This window comes from Marmota monax, unplaced genomic scaffold, assembly GCF_021218885.2.
Source record: "Marmota monax isolate L192 unplaced genomic scaffold, Marmota_monax_Labrador192_F-V1.1 WCK01_AAM20220418_F8-fsc00038, whole genome shotgun sequence".
Taxonomy (NCBI): Eukaryota; Metazoa; Chordata; class Mammalia; order Rodentia; family Sciuridae; genus Marmota; species Marmota monax.
Genome location: NW_026692498.1, coordinates 13,836,932 through 13,857,451, shown reverse-complemented (window position 1 = coordinate 13,857,451; position 20,520 = coordinate 13,836,932). Strand labels below are relative to the sequence as shown.

Genomic DNA, 20,520 nt, shown 5'->3' with positions numbered 1-20,520 from the left:
TGCTTATAAATATATCAAGTGATTAAACAGGTAATTAATTATATGAATGGTCAACAAATACATGAAAGAAAAGTTCAACACCTATAGCAATTAGAGAAATGCAATTTAAAACTACACTGAGATTTCATCTCACTCCAGTCAGAATGGCAATTATCAAGAATACAATTAACATTAAATGTTGGCTAGGATGTAGGTAAAAGGTACACTCATACATTGCTGGTGGCATGGCAAATTGGTGCAACCACTATGGAAAGCAGTATGGAGTTTTCTCAGAAAATTTGGAATGGAAACACCATTGAACCCAGTTATACCACTCCTTGGTTTATACACAAAGGACTTAAAATCAGCATACTACAGTGACGCAGCCACATCAATGTTTATAGCAGCTCAATTCACAATAGCTAAGCTATTGAACCAACCTAGGTGTCCTTCAACAGATGAATCAGTAAAGAAAATGTGGTACATATACCCAATGAAATATTAATCAGCCATAAAGAAGAATGAAATTATGGCATTTGCTGGTAAATGGACAGAACTGGAGAATATTATGCTGAGTAAAATAAGCCAGTCCCCCAAATCAAAGTCAGAATGTCCTCTCTGATATGTGGATGCTATCCCTCAACAAGGAGGGCAGGGAGGGGAAGAATAGAAGTCTATTGGATTAGAAAAAGGGGAATGGAAGGAAGGGAAGGGGGAGGGGAATAGGAAAGACAGGAGAATTAATCGCACATAACTCTCCTATCCTGTATACGAACACACGACCAGGGTAACTCCACATCATTCACAACCACAAGAATAGGATCCTAATTAGAATAAGTTAAACTCCATGTGTATACAATATGTCAAAATACACTCTACTTCCATGTACATCTAAAAACAACAAATTAAAAAATAATAAAAGAAAAGGTAATTATATTCCCAAAGTCATAAACTCATAGAGAATACAAAGCAAGGGGAGAGAAAGGAGAGGAAAAGGGTAAGAAAGAGAATGAAGTTGATCAAATTATGCCGTGTGCATGTATGGAGATATCACTATGCATTCTAATTTTACATACAACTGTAATGCATCAATTTAAAAGAAATAAACAGAAGGAAGATCAATAGAGTGAAGAAAGGCAATTGTGGGAGGGAGGAAGAGGGAAGTACTGGGAGTAAAATGGAGCAAACTATGTTACATGCATTTATGAGTACGTCCAAATGAGTCCCACTGTTATAACTATAATTCACTGATAAAACATTTTTTAAAAGAGTAAGAACAACAACAACAACAACAAAAAAAACAACTGATGACTTGGACTTCATCAAAACTTGAACTTTTGTTCATCAGTGGGCATCAAGCATTGCAAACACAGCCTACAAAATAAGGAAACTGTTTACAAATCTCCTGTCTGAAAGGTATTAATGTCTAGAATATATAAAGAACCACCACAAAGTTACAACAAAAGACTTGCAACCAAATTAAAAATGGATAAGATACTTGAATCAATGTTTCTTTAAAGAATAGACACAGATTGACAGGCTGAGGATGGAGCTAAGTACAGTACCTGTCTAGCATGTCAGAGCCTGCAGTGCACGTGTGCGTGCACACACACACACACACACACAGAAAAAAAAGAAAAGATAGACAGAGAATATATGTCCAATAAGCTACATCCTTAGTTGCTATGGAATTTTAAATCAAAACCCCAATGAAATAGTACTTTATAATTACTAGAATGATTCACTAAAAAATGAGGCACATGAGTTGTTAAAAATGTGGATAAATGAGAAACTCATACACTGCTGGTAGGGGTGTACAATGGTGCAGCTTCTGTGGAAAACAGTTTGGCAGTTCCTCAAAAAAATAAATTACTGTATGACTCAACCATTAAGCCCCTAATTATGTCCTCAATAGTTTGAAATTAGGTACACAAATATTTGTACATGGTGGTCATAACAGGATTATTTACACTTGCTGAAAAGTATAAGCAAATCCAATCATCTGAGGAATGAATAAACAAATGTGGTCTATCCACGCAATGGAATATTATGCAATCGTAAAGGAAATGAGTACCAATAAATGCTGCAGTTGGGATGAGCCTTGAAACCATAACCAGTGAAATTAGACAAAAATGTCACCTATTTTATGATTGTTTTTAATACAAAATGCTCTGAATAGATGAATCCACACAAAAGCAGTTTAGTGATCACCTTGGACAGAGGGCAGGGGGCAGGAGAGTTACAACCTGATGTGTTTAAATGTGTAACTGTGTCCATCGCGTTGGTAATGAAAATGTTTGGAATTCATTAGACAGAGGAAGCTGCACCTCAGGGTGAATGGCTACATGTCATCACATTGTATATTCAAAGGGAGTAAATTGTAGGTTTTGTGAATTTCATAGCATTTAAAAAGAAAGAGGAGAATGGAAGTTGAAGAAGGCAAAGTGGAGAAAGCAAGGTGGCAGTGGAGACAGATCAGGACTTACCCAAACATAAGCTAAGGAGTGCTGGTGGCCACCTCAAGATGAAGGTGACAAGGAGCAATTTGTCCCAGGACTTCTGGAAGGAGCATCACCCCCTTCTTTTTTTTCAGCTCATTGATACTGATTTTGAATATTTGATCCTCAGAACTTCCCTGTATCAAAAGCTGAGTTGTTATGAATTCAAATAAAATTTTTATGTGTGTTTCATTGGTTTATTTTGATCATGGTAAAATAAACACAATAAAAAGCTTACCATGTGAACCATTTTAGGTGTACTGTTCAGTGTTATTTAACACAGTCACATTGTTGTGATAGATTTTATACAGCATTTTGAAGTTAAAAACAGGAGAATTGTGTATGATATTCACATGGACTGTACCCTGTGCTGATTCATGATAGTTGTTGTCATGTCTCATTCATTGTGAAGGGTTAAAATCATTTTAGTTATAGGTAAAACCAGTAAGTATGAAGGATTTTCCAGGTTAAACAAAGAGCATGCTTTTACATAATTTCACAATTAAGGACTCGGGATCTGCTCTCTTGAGTTTTATGATTTTCTGTTGGTGAGCTCTGTGGTACAGAAATGGCAGCCATCATGGCTCAAGGGCACAGAGCTGTGGCTGTGATGGAGATTGATGATGGTTGGCACATGGCTGCATGGTGATCACAGGTCACTGAGACCAGCAAGACTTTTTCCACATGGTGAGAGTTTCCAGAAACCATCTTAGCAGCATCTGCATGATCAGGAAGATTGTGTCCCTTTGGAGGAACCCAGTCATGACCTGGGAGTGACTGCAGAGGACTGACCAAAGCCCACCTGAGGCAAGTTACTAAAGAGAAGTGCGTGGAAGTGTGGAGACAAGAACTCCACAGGATCAACACCAAAGAACTGGAATAGCCGGAGAGAGTGGACAATGGGATCCTGGAAACAAATCTCCCAGGAAGGTAAGCTAACAAGCTCCCCAAGGTAGATGCAAATGAGGTGAGTGGACACCTCATTCCCTGCTGACCAATAATCGTTCTTCCTTATGAAGCCCAGAGCAGTGAGGATTGAGCTTCTGTGACAGGACCTGACAGTAGGACCAAGGATGGGTGCAGTGTAGAGAGAACACCACCACAATCCACATCCAAGTTCCAGTCCTGAGAGTGCTCATTGCAGGAGAGCAGAACACGAGGACCAGTGATGAAAAGAACCAGGTCCTGCCCTGCAGAAGCTGCAGTTGAGCTTTGAGACTAACAAGGAGTTGCCATGAAATCCCCAAAGATTTGCATCTTTATCCTCTAAGATGCGTGGAGAAGATGCGATAATGAGCTCTGTGGAAGTGCATTCTCCCTGTCAGGGCTGGCTTTTCCCAGGAGCTCTGAGGTGTCCCAGGTGCTGATTCATGATCCATCAGAAACCTCTGGGCTCACGGCATCTCTCCCGCAAAACCACCTCCAAAGCATTTTAAATACCCACTGGTTTGCTTAGTAAGAAGGAAACCCCAAATTGGTCGGTTACGTTCATTTATCTGAGCAAAATTCTTAAACTATGTTCCTTAGATTAGTTTTAATCCCAAACCAAGAAAAATCCAACTAGATTATTAAAGTAGGTAATAAAGATGAAATTACCACCCTAGAAACCCTGGGAAAATACTGGCTTTGAAGGAAAGTCCACACACATGGAGGAAGGTGAAACTGGGCAAAAACCCTGGGCTTTATCATCAGAATTTGTCATCTCTTGGGACTGTTGCCTCCTGGCATGGGACTTCAGCTCTTGTATAAAATACGCAAGTAAGACTGGATTAATATTTTCTAAGTCTACAGCTCTAATATTTCTGGGTTTATGTATTGTAGGTAAATTTTAGAAAATATAAATAGTTTTATGGGGGCTTGATAATAGAAAGCAGAGCTTAGACAAAAGATTTCCCTATAATTTACTGTACTTCGTGTACCTGTGCTGGGAGAGGAATTAACTCCATGTATTCAAATTCTGGCTTTGGAATAAGATAGACCTGGGTGAGACTCCAGGGTTTTCTCCCTGTTACTTAACTACTTAGCTACTTAACTATTTGGACAAATTACTTAACTACTAAGGCTCTTGGTTTCCTCCAGAACAAGATAATACCTATTTCATGGGGTTGCCAAGTGTTGTGTAAGAATGTGTACTAACATGATTGCTATAAAGCAAATGTTCCATAAATGGCTGCCACTTTTTGGAAAAGTAGCACATTCTATTTGTTTAACTGGAGTCAAGAGATTGAGGTAGAATCTAAATATTTTTTCTCTCTATGAATGAAACCTCAGGCAAAATACTTAATAATTCCAAACCTTAGTTTTCTCACTTGATTAACTATAAACACTCCTATGTCATGATGTTATTGTGAACTTGGGAAAGGAAACAAAGCCTTCAAAGTAAGTTTATCTACCTGACTCAAAGTAAAAGCTTGGTAAATGTGTAATAATATTTGAGATGTTGACTCCTATAGAGTTGGAAGTTAATTCATTGAGCTTCTTCTCTGTCCCCAAGGGACTACAACTTTGGAAGCAAGCAAAAGAAGAATTTGAGAGAGGATTGCGAGTCAAAGTAAGTACAAGGTTTAGGAACCACCTTGGGTTTCTTCTGGATAAGACATCTCTCCTACTCTGTGCCCTCCAATTCTACAATGCATTTCAAAACACATTATAGGTATAATTCTAATCCATCAGTGTCCCTCAGTTTTCTTTAGGTGTTCACTAGCCATAAACCTATGGTTTCCCTTTCATACGCTGTTCTGGGTTCAGGGAGCTGTTGCCTCCATATATTCTGGACTCAATCCTAGTGCTGCCTCACACTAATGACCTTTGATTAGAGGATGCATAGGCTTTGGACTCAAGAGCAGCTTCCACTTATCTCCTCCATGAAAGTGCATGCAGCTTGCCTCTCTACCCAGACAATTAATGAAGCTATGATGATTGTATAGATGCTCAGATTAATCTGGGGTCTCATCACAAGTTCTGAACCTGTTGCTGGAAGGTCCCAGTGGAACTGGACCTTAGGTGGGAGGGAAGTACAACAGCACTCCAAAAGATACCAGAAGACCTGCCTGCTCTTCCCAGGTCTGCAGACAACTCACTTCTTGACTTTTGAAGAAGTCTTTAACCTCTCTGGGCATCAGTTTTCTCTTCACCAAAATAATAACAGTATCAATCATGTCAGTTTCACAGGGATGTGAAGGCAATGACAGATGATTATGGGTATAACAATGTATCCATAAAGTAAAAGGAGATATTATGTCGGATAGTTTTTATTACTGTGGATTTTAGATGTTATCAAAAACAGCAATTCCACGTTGCTATTTCAACTCAAATTCCAACTGTGCTGACAGAAAAAAAATCATTAACAATCTAATTTTGATATTAATTGGTATGGTTATAGATTCAAAAATTCTTAATTAGCAGATGCCAACCTAAGAGGATGGAGGATGTGGTACTAGGAGACCAGACTAGTAGTTCAAGCAGAGCAGAGTGGGATAAAGGGATCAGAAATCTTGGATGAGGACCCTGCCCCTCCACATGAGAGGTCAGCAGATCGTTTTACATGGCCAGTGTGTTTCTCATCCACAAACAAGAATAATGTCCCTTGTCCATAGGATTGTTGCCAAGAATGAATAAAACATTTTATGTTAAAGGTTCTAAGAGTAGAGATGCCTCTGAAGAAGGAAGATATGAATCCTGATTTCCAGGCAAAGATCCCAAGCATCACTTGGAGTTTAGGCACTTTAATGGGGATCCTGGATGGACCTGGAAGTGGCCAACAGCAAGCTCACAAACTCTGATGTGACCCCGATCTGTACCGAGTGGTAAGAGAAGATTTCAGGGAATGTAAAACTTCCCATGACTCAAATATAAATAAAACTTATTTTGAGCTTCTGGTCAAGTATAAAGAAAAGAACATTCATTTCACTTGATATTTGAAAGCTTGTCCTGAAGCAGAAGTTTAGTGACATTGCTTCCTCTACAAATCATATCATGCTATTTAGTCTTTTAATGCATGGCAAGCATGTAATCATAATAGATAAATGCCTCTTAGTATTGTCATAATCAACCCATAGAAAAGTATAGAAGAGCTAATTAGAATAGTCAGCATTGTCACATGAATAGGTTAAAAGACCGAAGTTTTAAAAAAATGTGGTGGAAAGGAGGAGAGAAGAAAGAATAGAGGAATGAATGATTTCTTCATTTTACAGTCCAACTCAGTTAATTATTAAAGTTGCACACACACATACACACCCCAAAAATAAATATATTATTTAGAGACACAATAAAAACTTCACAAGTTTTTGTGAAGAAAATATAATCTTTCAGAATTGCAAGTTAGTAGATACTAAGATGGAAGATAAGAACAGCAACAATAATAACTCTTTCTCTGTGCTGAGTTCTTTTCTCTGCCCACAAGTATTAACTAATTAATACTCAAAATAACCCTATGAGATAAGCATACTTTCCTCCATGTTATGGATAAAAAAAATTAAAGCTCAAAAGGATCCAGTAGCTTGCTCAAAGTCACATAATTAAAAGACAGCTAGACCATGGGTTTGAACGTATTATTTAGGATCATGATATAAATAATGAAAAAAATTTAAAACAATATGTTGAAGGTGATGACCTCTGAGTTAGAGTGGTAAAGATTAAAGTGCAGAAAAACTTTTAGATACTAACTAATACTAACTGACCAGGTAATTTTTGACTGCCTGCCTGAATAATCATATAGTAAGAAGAAAAATACATCAACTTATTTACCATGAGTAGCAAATTATCATCTTCTACCTTCTGAACAGATTTCATGGTAAGAAGGGATTAAAATTGTTGTGTGTCTGGAAGGGATAAACTAAGGTCAGTGCGTGGAGGGTACAGAAAGGGAGAATCTAGGTCCAAACAGAGAATTACATTGGAGCTGTCTGAGGATGGAGCACGACCACGTGGGGTGTGCAGAAGAGGGATTCCAGCCCTAGGTGGAATTAGAATAGATGTGCTCTTTCTCCTCTCTAAACCTGAGAATCTTGTCTCTTCTATCTTCACAGAAATCCCCAATGGGAAGCAGAATTAATTTCAATCAGAAGCACCAGCTTAAGTTTCAGCTCCATACAATGCAGGAGAAATTCAAGAAGAATCAGCCAGGTTCAGGATTTCAGAAAAACAACTCTGTACATAAATCCAGAATTATCAACTTATCTTCGACCATAGAGAAAGATATTCTGTTCCTTGATTCTAACAATTCCTGTTACTCCATTCTCATCCTGAGACCAACAGTCCACACTGAATCCATGGCCAAGAATAATCTCACTACAGTGGCCGAGTTCATCCTCACAGGCTTTACTGACCACCCCAACTTGGAGACGCCCCTCTTCCTGGTCTTTCTCAGTCTCTATCTTGTCACCCTTCTGGGGAATCTGGGGATGGTGGTTCTCATCCGAGTGGATGGCCAGCTCCACACCCCAATGTACTTCTTCCTGAGCCACCTCTCCCTGCTAGATGCCTGCTACAGCTCTGTCATCACCCCCCAGATCCTGGCCACACTGACCACTGGCAAAATGGTCATCTCCTATGGCCGCTGTGCTGCCCAGTTCTTCTTCTTCACCATCTGTGCAGCTACAGAGTGCTTCCTGCTGGCAGTGATGGCCTATGACCGCTATGTAGCTATTAGCAACCCTCTGCTCTATACTGTGGCCATGAATCCCAGAGTCTGCTGGAGTTTGGTGCTCGGAGCCTATGTCTGTGGGATGTCTGGGGCCATCCTGAGAACCACGTGCACCTTCTCCCTCTCCTTCTGTGAGGACAACAGGATCAACTTCTTCTTCTGTGACCTCCCGCCCCTGCTGAAGCTTGCCTGCAGTGACACAAAAATCATTGAGATCATCATTGTCTTCTTTGGCAACTTTGTGATTTTGGCCAATGCCTTGGTCATCCTCATTTCCTACCTGCTCATCATCAAGGCTGTTTTGAGGGTGAAGTCTTCAGGGGGCAGGGCCAAGACTTTCTCCACATGCGCCTCCCACCTCACCGCTGTGGCCCTTTTCTTTGGGACCCTCATCTTCATGTATATACGAAGCGGCTCAGGAAAATCCCTGGAGGAAGACAAGGTGGTGTCTGTTGTCTACACTGTGGTCATCCCCATACTGAACCCTCTGATCTACAGCCTGAGGAACAAGGATGTGAAAGCTGCCTTCAAAAAGGTCACTGGTAGAGTCCAGGTGTCCCAGAGGGGGTAGGTGGAAATGAGAGGACTTCTTATCTAAGATACACATAACTGGTAACCCTGGTGATTCAGTGACCTAGTTAGGTACACTGGAGAAACTTGCCTTTAAGCATGAGGATATGGGTAAAGAAATTTCATAAAGAATTGTTGTAATCCCACAAAAATATGCTTGCCTTCAGATTTTTATTCTTCTGGCTTGTCATGTGCCTCTGATGGCTAGAGCTCTGGTTGTCATTGTGGATCATAAGGTGACTTTATAGATGAAATCAATACGTAGATGGCAGAAGAAGAAAGAAAAATAACACTAATCCCCAATGACATTTATAATCCACATTATGAGCCAAGGACTGTCTTTCTTCAGGCTTCCTTCATGTAAGAAAGAAACAGTTATGAAATAAAATAATAGAAATAATCGTGGGGTGCACACACACACACACACACTCATATGTACACATATAGAGAAAGAAAGAAAGGTTATATTTGTAGAGATACATATACATAGATGAAAAAGTTTTAAATTAACCACAGAAAAGACACAGCAACAAAGGGGAGGTTTTGTAGGGAGAGCACCACCCAAGAACTTCTGAAGAGAGAAAGAATTCCATTTATTGAATGTTTGATAGTAATTGCCTCGGTATTTATTATATAAATTTAATTACACCTGTCCTTTATATATGACATAAAATGAACACAGGTGTAATAAAATTTACATAATAAATATACACATATATTTTACAACAAAAATGCTAAAAAACACCTGAATCCCTACCACACACTAAGCATGTATCATGAGATCTACCCATTTTTCATATCAGACCTTTAAATTTCTGCCTGGGGGGTGGGGATGTAGCTCAGTTGGTAGAGTACTTGCTGCCTATGTACAAGACCCTCGGTTCAATCCCCAGTTCCACCAAAAAAAAAATATTAAGATTATGCTAAGTGAAGCTAGCCAATCCCTAAAAAACAAATGCCAAATGTCTTCTTTGATATAAGGAGAGCAACTAAGAACAGAGCAGGGAGGAAGAGCATGAGGAAAAGATTAACATTAAACAGAGACAAGTGGTGGGAGGGAAAGGGAGAGAGAGGGAAATTGCATGGAAATAGAAGGATACCCTCATTGTTACACAAAATTACATATAAGAGGTTGTGAGGGGAAAGGGGGAAAAAAAACAAGGGAGAGAATAGAATAACAGCAGATGGGGTAGAGAGAGAAAATGGGAGGGGAGGGGGGATAGTAGGGGACAGGAAAGGTAGCAGAATACAACAGTCACTAATATGGCATTATGTAAAAACGTGGATGTGTAACCGATGTGATTCTGCAATTTGTATTTGGGGTAAAAATGGGAATTCATAACCCACGTGAATCAAATGTATGAAAGATGATATGTCATGAGCTTTGTAATGTTTTGAACAACCAATAAATAAATAAATAAATAAATAAATTTCTGCCTGGGTCAAACCACAGCTCCCTGACTTCCCTTGGCAGCAACACAGTGGGATTCAAGTATTCTTCTTCTGAATAACTTTTACTAGCTCTGAAGCTGTTACTAAAATTTCACCAGTCTTTCTTTTTATTAATTTTTTTTCAACTCACAAAAAATTACATATATTTATGTTGTATAACATGATTTTTTTTTACTTAAATCATCTCTCATTTTAATTACATTGTAATACAGTGTCTTCACCATTAAAAGCAAACTGCACAAATATATCAATTATCAACTTCTTAGTGAAAATGTACAAAACATTCATTTGATCACTCTAACTCCTAATTGGAAAGAAAAGTTTAACCAACAAAAGAAAAACCATAGTGAAGGTAAATGAATAGATAGCAATGTGATATTTTTGTATATGTGTACATTGTGGACCTGTGAAGTCAGCTAATTAATATATTCATTACCTCACAAATTTATCTTGAGAACATTTAAAAATCTTTCCTAGCAATTTTCAGATTTCCAGCATATGCATAAAATCAGGCCAAGGAAGATTAGGTAATTGAATTTTCCAGGTATTTAAGATGCCCATAGCAGCAATATCCTTGGACCTGATCAGAAAGCGGCAGAAAAATATTAACTATGCTTCATAGAAGTTCCTCTCAGGAGCACAAAGACCAACTCTTTCCCTACAACAAAATGTAAATCTGATAACTATATTATGTTGGGAGATAAAATATATCCCAGAGACTAATGAACTTGACTTTCAAATTCAAACAGATTAGATTTTATCTCATGACCTTTTAGACAAGTTAGTTATCTTCTCAAATATTCAATTCTGTCTTCTGTTAAATGGAAATAGGAATACATTGCTGAAATAGTAGTCAGTAACAAACATGTAAGTGCAGGGAACAACCCCATTGCATGGAGATATTGGTGCCCTGATACCAACTATCACCAAGTATTCAGAGTATGGACAAAGAACAGGCCCAGTCTCCTCCAAAGAGGTTCCTCCAGATGGTGAAGTCAGAGAGAAAGACGTTGGTTACAAGAAGCTTTGGAGTTCCTCGTGAGGAAATGGGTGTTATAGGTCAGGGGAAGACAATGCAGGAGATGATAAGCTGGCCAAGGTTGACCCGGGGGACTGTGTGTGTTGTAGAAACCTTCCTGTCCCTGTGGCCCCAGCCTGGACCTGTGAATTCTGGTTTATACTTTTCTGACTCTGTGGCTTTTCCTGAGTTATCAAATGGGAGATGATATTGAGACTCCAGTGACATAAATTTGGGAGGTGATGATTTCTGATACAGCGCAAGAGTGAAAGTTACTTCTCTAGCTTTCATATTTTCTTCGGCCAAATGAGGAAAAGGTAACAACCAGACACATTCTAATCTCTTTTAACAGTAGAGTCTGATTTCCAAACCAAACGAAATGCAGCACCTTATGGTTCACAAGAGTTAGAAGAATTGAGACTCTCCTTGCAGCTCAGGTTGAGGTGGTAGCATCCGACCTGCTTAGCCTTCCCCTGGCACATCCTGTGAGGTGTCTCCAAAAGACGGAGCTTCTGAGCAGGGGAGATGGGAAATCACAGAAGCACATTCCCTATGTCCACCCCAGGTCCAGGGATCTCTGTGTCTTTAAGTTTTGGGTCTCTGATGGGGGTTAAAGGGTTCTGTTGATGAGTGAAGGAGGGAAACTGATCATATTGAATATATCACAATTAGTCCCACTATTATGTATAATTGCTTCAATAAAAACAGAAAAAATATATAAATATATAAATAAAATGAAAAACAATAATACTAATGACAAATTCAATTTAATAAAAGTAGGATTGTGCAGAATATATATCTAATTAACATATGACAATAATATGGTAAACAAATATAATTTGTAGTGTATGTGTGTATGTCAAGGACACCAGTATTGGGTATATATTCTTCTGTTTTTATTGAAGGATTAAAATTATCCATAGTAGGGGGGTTAATTGTGACATACGCATACATGCACATAACATAATTTGATCAATTTCCTTCCCTAGTTAACTCCCCTCTTCCTCTCCTACTCCTTTGCCCTGGGTCTCCTTTCTCTACTGGCCTCCCTTCTATTTTAATGGGATCCCTTTTTCTCTCTCTTTCTCTAACTTCTGCATATAAGAGAAAACATTTGACCTTTGACTCCACTGTGCATGTCTTGCATGGAGCCACTCAGAGAAGGTAACTTTTCCCTAGGCCAAACTGTGTAATCAGGTGGGAAGTGTGGATAACTGACCTGCCCAGTGATAGGTGCCTGAGGCCCATGGGGTAAAAATAAGGTCCATCAGCACCAGGGTCATTGTCACCATTTCCCTTATTCATGATGGTTTTCTCAGGACTAGATCCCTAGGTACTGTCCCCATGGCTGCCTGTAGGTAAGTTCCTCCATTCCCTCTTCTCCCTGAGTTACCACCTCTATCCTCTCAGCCTCTAAAAGCCCTGAAAGAAGGTTTGAGGATGTGGAGGCAGGTCGATTCACATGGCAAGCTCCCAACAGTTAGGTAGTCCTGGGTCAAGCTGAGACTATACACATCAGCTCATTTGCAACACAGATGAGAATTATCTACCTGTGCAGAACAAACCGGAAAGCCTACTCGGGAAGGACTCTTCCAGTTGATGAAAATCTTAGGTGGGGTCTGCAGTAGATGTCACCCATGCTTCCTCTCCACAGCTGGGGTAGACAGCTTAAGCTGTAAGGGAAGTCATGGACACTGCTGGGGTTGGAGGGCCCAATTTTTCTAGAACTCATCCTAGGTCCCCCTCTCAGTTTCTTCATCTGTAAATTGGGGCACAAAATCCATGCTGCATGTCATGAGGAGTGAATGAGGGTTCACATGTGAAAGTACTTTGAAAACATAAAAAGCACCACAGAAATGTGCTGGGAATGATCATTAATTCAGGAGCTCATGAAAGTCCAGTGTTCAAAGCCAACAGGCAGCGTGAAATCCCTTCTCCAAGCAGAGGCAGATGGAGGGACACTTTCCAGATCACTTTGGGAAGATGGAGATCATTCAGCCTCTCGTAGTTCTATGGGAGCCTCTCTGGATCTTGGGAGGCAGGGAGGACCCAACTGGAATTGGGAGGAGGTGGGGGTCACCAGCAGGTGTAGGAGTGATGCTGAATGACAACACCTGGACACACTGCAGGGTCTACAGCCAGGCCCTGCTGGTGCAGAGTCTCCTTCCCTGGTGTCTAGGTCCCCTCTCCTGTTCTTTTGAAAGGAATAAAGTCTCTTGAGGATCACACAGGAGGAACAGTAGGACCTGAGTACAGGGGGAGGGGGAGGTCAGTGTTGGAAGTGACCAGTGCAGAGATGGGAAAGGCCACTTTGCTGCCCACAAAAATCAGGGACAGCATCTCAGAAAATATTAAACTAAACCAGGAGGGGAGGGGAGCAAAAGGGAACTGGGGAGGAGTCTCTAGCAGTCTGGAGGACTTAAGGTAGGGAGAAGAAGGCACCGTGAGTCCCCTACGCCTCCACTACCCGAACTGTCTGCTTTGAGCTGTCTGGATGGTGGTGTGTGCAGCATCTCCTAAGGACCACTTTTATTTATTCTGACTTTTATGCTATGCTAGTGACTCAGAGGACCATCGTTTTTCACACTTTAAATAAGTCAAACTGAGCCATTGCACACAACACATGTGCAAAAAGACATTGTACATGAGTGGCACCAACATTAAGCCCTTCTTGGCTAACCCTTCTGGACCTGTAACTCCCAGGAAGTGTAGACAAGGAGAGAAGGAAGCCAGTAAAGGACCCCCATGTGTTGATCACACCCAGAGGCTAGAGAAGAGTCTGGAGAGAGAATGTCCTGGGCATGCTTGTGAATCCAATGTATGTCTGACTTTGGAAGTATAACCACAAAGTCTAAGCAGTTGAGAAGTGAGTCTTAAAAACACTTCTGCTAATGTGCTCAACTGGGGACAAGGCATTACAGGCTGGGCTTTCCCCAAGCCAGGTCAAGTAGCAGGTATGAAAGGGCGAGCTGGGTCCATGCTCAATGCATTGGGGTCTGTGCGTCTTGTGGGTTTCCTGGACCCCGGCTGAGGCCATTGTGGGAGAGAACCACAGCAGCAGGGGCCCAGAGTGCCTGTCAGGATTGTCTAAAAGTCTGGTGGCTCATGTTGCAGACCTGGCAGGACTTCCTGGACTCCTCAGCTGATATGCTGTCCAGACCAGCACCTCCCTTTCCTGGAGCTGCTGTTGAAGGCTGTGTAAGCTTGTGACAGCAGTACACTCTCATTTGGGGTTCAGTGCCTTTACCAAATGCCTCTTCACCTGCCTCAGTTGTGGGGAGGATCTGAGCCAGATCTAGGTTTGGAACATGGTCATCATTTCTGAGACCAGGAGACTGGAGTTGGATTCATGAGGGTCCCTCATGTGCCCATGCTGGTAAAGGACCAGGTGGGAGTGTTCGTAAGTGGTCTTCCCATTTCCTCCCCACCTCCCCCCAGGATATTCCACAGCTACCTAGCCTAGGTAGGGAAGGGAGTCTGCTCCCTTTACCCTTCTTAAGTCCTCTTCTTTTTGGACCAACTTCTTTTAGAGTGTCTGTGAACAGCTACGGGGCTGGTGACCTCTGCCCACAGGAGCACCGTTCTGCCCAGCACCCCCAAGGCTGATGGAGAGCAGTGGCATTCTGTGGCAGCACCTGTCCTCACAAAGGCTGAAATCTATTCTTTGTGCCTGGGTGTTGGCTAAGATGGCCTTTGTGTCACCAGTTCAGAGATGATGTGGCCTTTGCAGTAATATAAAAGAGTCTTACCTGGTGGCAACTGGTCTGGCCACAAAATTGTTCTCATCCCGCTCCTTCAGTCTTTTCTCTCTGGGGCTCTATACATTCAGAAAAACTTCCCCCATGACAAAGTATGGAAATGAACCCTGAAAGTGTAATCTTGTATATACTTTTTTCCCCCAGAGAACTATGATGTTTTGTTAAAAATCTGGTAATTTTCCTTAATTTTTTTTTTTTTGCATTTTAGGCATAGATTTAATCATGGCATTTCCCTCTCCCTCTTTTAATATCTTTAGTAATATCCTCTCTTTATTTCTGATGTTGATCTTTTAAGCTGTAGGCTTATGATGTTATAGTCCCCACCCCCAAACACACAAATTTTGATTCCACTTGCTTTCTGTATTGTGTTTTCATCTTTAATTTAATTAATTTCTGCTTTTGGTCAGTCCCCTTATTATTGATTTTGGTTTTGTTTTCTACTCTTTTTTTCTAGGTACTTAATGATGGTAGCTTATATCACTGGCTTCAGACTTTTCTTCTGTGCCACTGTAAATCTTTGGTGCTATAAAATTTTCTCTGTACTCTTTAGCTGCATTTCTCAAGTTTAGATTTTCTTTGTTTTATTTTTCTTCATTAAAATCCTTTCCCATTTTCCTTTTCCCTCTTTTTTCCCCCCTGAGTTTAATAGCATTTGCTCTTAAAGTTAGGGCTGTGATCCATGGTGAGTTAATTTTTGTATAGGCTATTACACAGTGGTTCAACTCCATGAAGACATTCCATCATCCCAAGACTTTTTCATGAAAAATCTATGATGGTGTCACTGAATTCTTTGGACACCCTTGCTGAAAGTTAATTCATCATACCTCTAAGGGGTTTATTTCGATTCCTAATTCTAGTCCACTGATCTATAGCTGCCTTTTCTTACGCCATCATATTATCTTTTCTGTTTTTAAATTATTTATTCTAACCATTTTAATTGGCAAATAATAATCATACATATTTATGGGGTAGAATGTGATACTTAGTTATATATCCATTATGAAAAAATTAGGAGGTCCTGCAAAAAAATACCATAGAATTCAGAAATCCCACTACTGGGACATAGATCCAAAGGGAGTGACATGCCAAAGAGATGCAAGTACTCCTGTGTTCATTGCCCATGTTCATTGTAATATTAATTACAATAGCTAAGATATGGAAGCAGCCTAGGTGTTTATCAATAGATGCACAGATAAAGAAAATATAGTGTACATGCAAACCAGAATACTATTCAGCTGTAAAAGGAGGGAAATCCTGTCATTTGACACAACATGAGCGAACCTAGAGAACATTACCCTAAGTGAAATACCATGCCACCTGGATTGCTGTAGCATTTGCACTACATTTTGAAAATGAGAGAAGTGACAGTAATCCGACTTACCTTTCCTTTAACATACTATTTTGGTTATTATGGGTCTCTTGGATTCCCCCATGAATTTAAAAATAAGTTTACCAATTTCTGCAAAGCCAGCGGGAGATGGACAGGAGGAGGTGGACTTTGTAGATCTATTGGAGAGTATTTTCAGCTTTAGGATTTTGATTCATGAACAAGGAGTGTCTTTCCAAATTTAGATTTTATTTCATGTCTTTCAATGATGTTTTATAATTTTAAGAGTATAAATATTGCCCAAACGTGTTCAATAGATGTCATAAATTCTAGTGTCCTACAGCACAGTGATATAACTATAGTTCACAAAATACTATTATGATTTTACAAAGAACCAGAAGAGTTCAAAGCCTCCAAATATAAAATAATGATAAGAAGATGGAAATGTTAATCATCCTGATTTGATCTGTATACATTGTAGACATGTATTGAAAGATCACATTGTATGTACAATTTTATCAACATTTTTTTATGTTAATCAAATTTTTTAAAAATTTTAAGGGAATGGAAAACATAACTACCATGATTTGATCAGTACATACTATATAAATGTATCAAGTCATCCCACAAATATGTACAACTAAAATAATAATAAAATATTTGTATTCATATGACATGTGCACATTTTAAATGATGTTTCACAAAATGATGCATTTTACCATTTAATTACATAGTTAAAATACCTCATGTCATTGAAGACATTGTTGCTTCTATGGTTCTGAACAAGCTGTTATCTGTTAGATCAATTAAGAATAAGAAAAATAAAAATTTTTATTTTGCCTCCAAAATGTATAAAAATAAAACCCTCAAGGATACCTGAAAAAAATCATGTTTGCTGTTTTTCCCCATGATCTTTTCATTAATTTTAATGTTTTTAAGTGGAATTCTATTAATTTTACTTTCAGATTATTAACTGCTTATATATACAAATACCATTAAATTTTGTATACTGATCTTCTACCTTGAAATTTTGATTATTTCATTTATTAATTCTAATAATTTTCAGTTGATTGTTTATGATTTATATAAAAAAGTTCCTGCTACCTCAAATTTATTTAACAAGGTATAATAGTTTTATCTTTTTTGCCTTTAATTCTAACAAAAATAGGAACAACCACAGTATAGAACACAGATGCATTCATCATTTTAGAAATAGTCATGGGAATAGGCTTTCTAATACCGAATAACTCAGTGGTTACTGAGATTTTATTAAGATAAAGTAATTATTTATATCGGGATAAAATGTGACAAAACACATACTTCATAGAACTTCATTAAAATAATTATATTTTCAAATTTGTGGATACTTAGAACTGTTTTTGAACTAAAGAAATAATATTAGATGATGTTTTTCTATATATCACAAAGTATTTAACATTGGATTACTGCATACAGTAATTATAAGAGGGATGAAATAACTTTCTGTGGGTTTTACATCATTAAAGAACTAAACCTAGAGAAGATTTTGCCTTTTTAACAACCTTCTTGAGTGCACTCTTGACCTCCTTATTCCTCAGGCTATAGACCACAGGGTTCAGCATGGGGATGACCATAGTGTAGAATACAGATGCAATTTTGTCACTGTCCATGGAGTGACTGGAACTCGGCTGTAAATACATGATGATGACCGTCCCATAAAAAATAGAAACTGTAATGAGGTGAGAAGCACAGGTGGATAAAGCCTTCTGGTATCCCTTACCTGAGTGCATCTTCAAAACGGTGATGAATATGAACAGGTAGGAAATCAAGATAACAAGAAAAGCAAAAATGACATTAAAAGTTGACATAAGAACAAGAATCAGTTCGGCAATGTGTTTATCAGAGCAAGTCAGAGTCATGACAGCGGGAATATCACAGAAGAAGTGATGGACCACATTGGTCACACAGAAAGAGAGGCAGAACGTGTCTCCAATTTGCATAGAAGCATTCAGCAAACCAATGGCATAGCAGCCTATGGTCAGACGAGTGCACACAGTGTTTGTCATGATGGTGGAGTAATGCAGGGGTTGGCACACTGCTGCATAGCGGTCATAGGCCATTGTGGTCAGGAGGTAATTTTCTACAGTGGCAAAGAGTGCAAAAAAGAACATCTGAGCAGCACAAGCATTGTGGGAGATGACCTTGTCTTCCATCAGCAACCCAGCCATGACCTTGGGAGTGACAGCTGAGGAGGAACAAAAGTCCACCAGAGACAGGTTACTGAGGAAAAAGTACATGGGGGTGTGGAGGCGTGAGTCCAGCAGGATCAATGTGATCATCCCCAGGTTCCCCACCAGAGTGATGAGGTAGACGACAGTGAACAGTATGAAGAGGGGAAGCTGCAGTTGTGGGGCGCTGGTCAGTCCCAGCAGGATGAACTCCCTCACCTCCGTGTTATTCTCCATGGGTGGTACATTAGAATCACCAGGTGCTGTGTAGCATAGAGGAAAATTTTGGTTTTTGAAGAGCAAAACTCAGTTGAGCAGAAATGGAAAAGTGTAAGTATTACTTTATTATGATAATCATATTTTTCAGTATTCTCTAGATCTAAAGTGTTGGCATGACCATACAATGTAGTGGACAATTTATCTAAACAATTATTTGATTTTGAAGAGTAAGGGTCTTCACGATTGTCTTCCCAATTTGTTAATTTGTTTAGTTGAATAGTTGAGTCACAGATATCAATGGTGAGGTATTCATATTTTTGAAGTTACTTTAGCCTGCATATCTATTTTGGTGGAAAGCTTCAACTTTAATTTTTTTTAAAAAAATTTTTTGAAGTACATTAGTCCAGAATTTAAAAAATTTTAATAGTTATTTAAGACATTTGAAAACACTCATTCACCCCTCACTACAATTCCCTATTATTTAGCATCCTATCCTTTGGAACATTATAAGTTCAGCCCATGAGGGCTTTATGTTTGCTCACCTTAACATACATCACATGTTTAACACAGAGTGTTCTACAAGGAAGGCCAGGAGTTTTATATATAAGCACCTGTTTGACTGTGTGTGTTTGTGTCTCTGTAGAGCTAGGTATTCTCATTTTTTCTCACTATTAAGACAACTGATAATTTATGAAATTAAGTGATATTCTAACATTCCAAAAGTTGATCGACAAAGATTCAAGAATCAATATTTATACTGAGTCAAATCTTAATCAAAAACCTGTAACTTTAGCTATAACACCATCAGTATTTGTAGACCTGCCAGTTATAATAAGAATGGATTATGGGCAAATAATAGAATTATGGGAAAAATGTTACAATGAAGTTCAGATCTTGCTAATTCATTAGGTCCCTTCCTATTTAAAGAAGGACCACTGCACTCTCTGTTTGTCCCCTTTAATCTCTAGTGAGAAACCACCAGGTTGTAAACAACTAGAAATTCATTCAGAGTTTGATCTATTCTTTAAAAATTATTTTCTAAAGCAGCAAGATGACCTTTTATAAATGTCACTAAACTTTGTCCTGATGACCTTTTGATATTTATACTCTAGCTTCATTTTGGTGTTTTTTAAAAACAGTCACAACCCCAACTTCTGTGCTCACATAATTCAGAGAAGGTCCAGCTGCCCCACTACCCCTCATGAACAGCAATTTTCCCCAAACTTTCATATTGATTATAGAAGCTTACCTTGCTCTTCAAACACAAATGGTAGTCAGTCCTGAAAAAGCGTTTGAAAGCAGAAATTCTTCTATGAAAAAACACATTGTTGGAGCAGCTCTCTTGTGGGTAGCAGACAAAATATTCTGAGGTCCCTAAGGCAGGGACACATGGAGACTAATGACCATTTGGGCCTGAATCTACAATGCATTCTTACTGTGTCTGTGGAGGATGCACCTCCTCCTAATTTGTAAAAGAAACATTATTATGTTACGTCTTCTATATCATCTACAGTAGGATGTTTGTTTGCAAACAATAAAATTGAAAAACAGCTATCTTAGTGGTTATGATTTCACAATCAATCAATAGAATTCAATCGTGGGGTATTTCTCTTGACTACAGTTGTGCAGTCACAGCAAGCCTTGAGGTTGGAAGGAAACCCTTCCTGTACTAACAGATAATAATTTTCAAATGCATTACTAATGACCACAGGGGCACCACATGCCATCCTCTCCTTTAAATTAAACACCCGGAAGTATGTCAGACTTCAGAGATGAATGCATGTACATCAGCAGGGAACAACGCATACACAGAACTCTCCTGGGATGTTCTCCCATGAGGGAACCCTC

The 20,520-nt window shown here is 39.2% G+C and overlaps 2 protein-coding genes across 2 annotated transcripts; one reads left to right on the top strand and one right to left on the bottom strand.

The window, feature by feature from the left end:
- Nucleotides 1-7,747: 7,747 nt before the first annotated feature.
- Nucleotides 7,748-8,692, top strand: LOC124092737 (olfactory receptor 9I1-like). The gene has a single exon (XM_046444543.1). The coding sequence runs from the start codon at nucleotides 7,748-7,750 to the stop codon at nucleotides 8,690-8,692; it is 945 nt and encodes a 314-aa protein (XP_046300499.1).
- Nucleotides 8,693-17,745: 9,053 nt separating this feature from the next.
- On the bottom strand, nucleotides 17,746-18,693 carry LOC124092812 (olfactory receptor 5B17-like). The gene has a single exon (XM_046444621.1). The coding sequence runs from the start codon at nucleotides 18,688-18,690 to the stop codon at nucleotides 17,746-17,748; it is 945 nt and encodes a 314-aa protein (XP_046300577.1). The 5' UTR covers nucleotides 18,691-18,693.
- Between the last annotated feature and the right edge of the window lie 1,827 nt (nucleotides 18,694-20,520).